We start from the raw sequence: 1,461 nt of genomic DNA on the forward strand, positions 1-1,461 counted from the left end.
TAAACGTGCTCGAGGTGTAGCTCTCCTCAATGTTGAACACAGAACCTCCTTTTAACATCCTATCTGCTACAGAATGTCCTTAGCCGAAGTTAAGTACTCATTGTTAGTCAAGTGAGGAAATAGAAATAATGTTCCTGACTCCCAATGACATAACTTTGGGATTCAAACCCAGAACCTTCTGATTCTAATACAAAAACTATAACCAGAATACAACCCTGCCTTCCAGGTACAAGAGGCTGTGAGCGCTCGCTTCTACGCCTTCGCTCGCTCCTTTGCGGAGGTCGACTATGCCAAGATTGGGGTCGTCGCTAAGGAAGACTTCCGAGACATCCTGAACAAGAACGCGATAAGACTGTCGGATGACCAGGTGAGAGTTTTTCTGTCATCTTTCTGTGCATCTTTCAAGATAATTGAATATTTTTTTTTTCCTTTGCTTTCTTTCAAGTATAATATATGCAGTTCAATGCCCTTAGAACAACGGCCATGTGATACAATGCATTACATTAACGTCTAGGTCCTAAAACATATTATTAAATTTTCCATGCTGACCATGATTTGACCAAATGTGGGAGGTTTTGTTAGTTATTAATTTAGTTTGGGAACAGATTATGCCAAAACATTCAAGAAAAAGGTGGATTTCCAATGATTTTAGGTGACACTTAAAGTGCAATAATAATTGTATTCCAATTTCGACAACAACTCCAGTGTGACGTCTTCCCTACATGACAGCTTACAATAATCTTGAGGACTAAACAAACATGTTTTTCCCCACAGTTTGACCAGTTATGGGAGTCCATGCCAGTTAACGAGTTCGGAAACGTCGTGTACCGAGAGTTTCTGAAGCAGTTTTCCGTGGAGAGAACGCGACTCCCAGAGGCAGGGCCCTCCCCTCCACCGACCGCCCTGTCAGAGACCCCCTCTGCCATGGTGTTCGCTCGCAGGCCTGCCACGGCGTCCACCCCCAAGTCGGGCAGAATGGTACCTCCCAATTCAAAATCTATTTATTGATGAACTAGTTTATTGGCTTATCATTAATACATTTTGTAGTCAGTAATTCTGATCAGTAATAAGCAGGAGTGAAGTGCTAAATGTAGCCGTGCAGAGTGGCAAAATTGCCTGTAGCTATAAGCTGTGAGTTTGATTCTGGCTGTCGCTAAGCCAACAAGCATGCTACTGGAAAGTGTCACAATCCTGTAATATATGTGGAATAAATATTAGATTGTGGTCCTATCTGAGGGACAGCCATGGCCAAAGCTAAGGTTAAATAATTAAGCTCACTTGTAATCATCTGTCCAGCAAAATGTAAACTTGAAAGTTTACCCTATCCCCCCCACCCCAGAGTGTGATGAGCGACCGACCTTCGACCCGGATGTCACGACCCTTCACCCCGCTGGTGAACGCGCAGGGGGCGGAGCTGCGCATGAAGGACCGTGTGTTCCGCCACTGGAAGGACATCCAGCG

General features: G+C 44.4%; 1 protein-coding gene across 1 annotated transcript in view; it reads left to right on the top strand.

Annotated features, from left to right (window-relative positions):
* LOC118407481 (EF-hand calcium-binding domain-containing protein 6-like) overlaps positions 1-1,461 on the top strand; it is a 31,279-nt gene that overhangs the window by 27,018 nt on the left and 2,800 nt on the right. The window contains exons 26-28 of the mRNA XM_035807967.1: positions 227-367; positions 775-978; positions 1,340-1,458. Of these exons, the coding sequence (XP_035663860.1) occupies positions 227-367; positions 775-978; positions 1,340-1,458 (464 nt within the window). The remainder of the gene's footprint in view (positions 1-226; positions 368-774; positions 979-1,339; positions 1,459-1,461) is intronic.

Source organism: Branchiostoma floridae, unplaced genomic scaffold (assembly GCF_000003815.2).
Source record: "Branchiostoma floridae strain S238N-H82 unplaced genomic scaffold, Bfl_VNyyK Sc7u5tJ_1354, whole genome shotgun sequence".
Lineage (NCBI taxonomy): Eukaryota > Metazoa > Chordata > Leptocardii > Amphioxiformes > Branchiostomatidae > Branchiostoma > Branchiostoma floridae.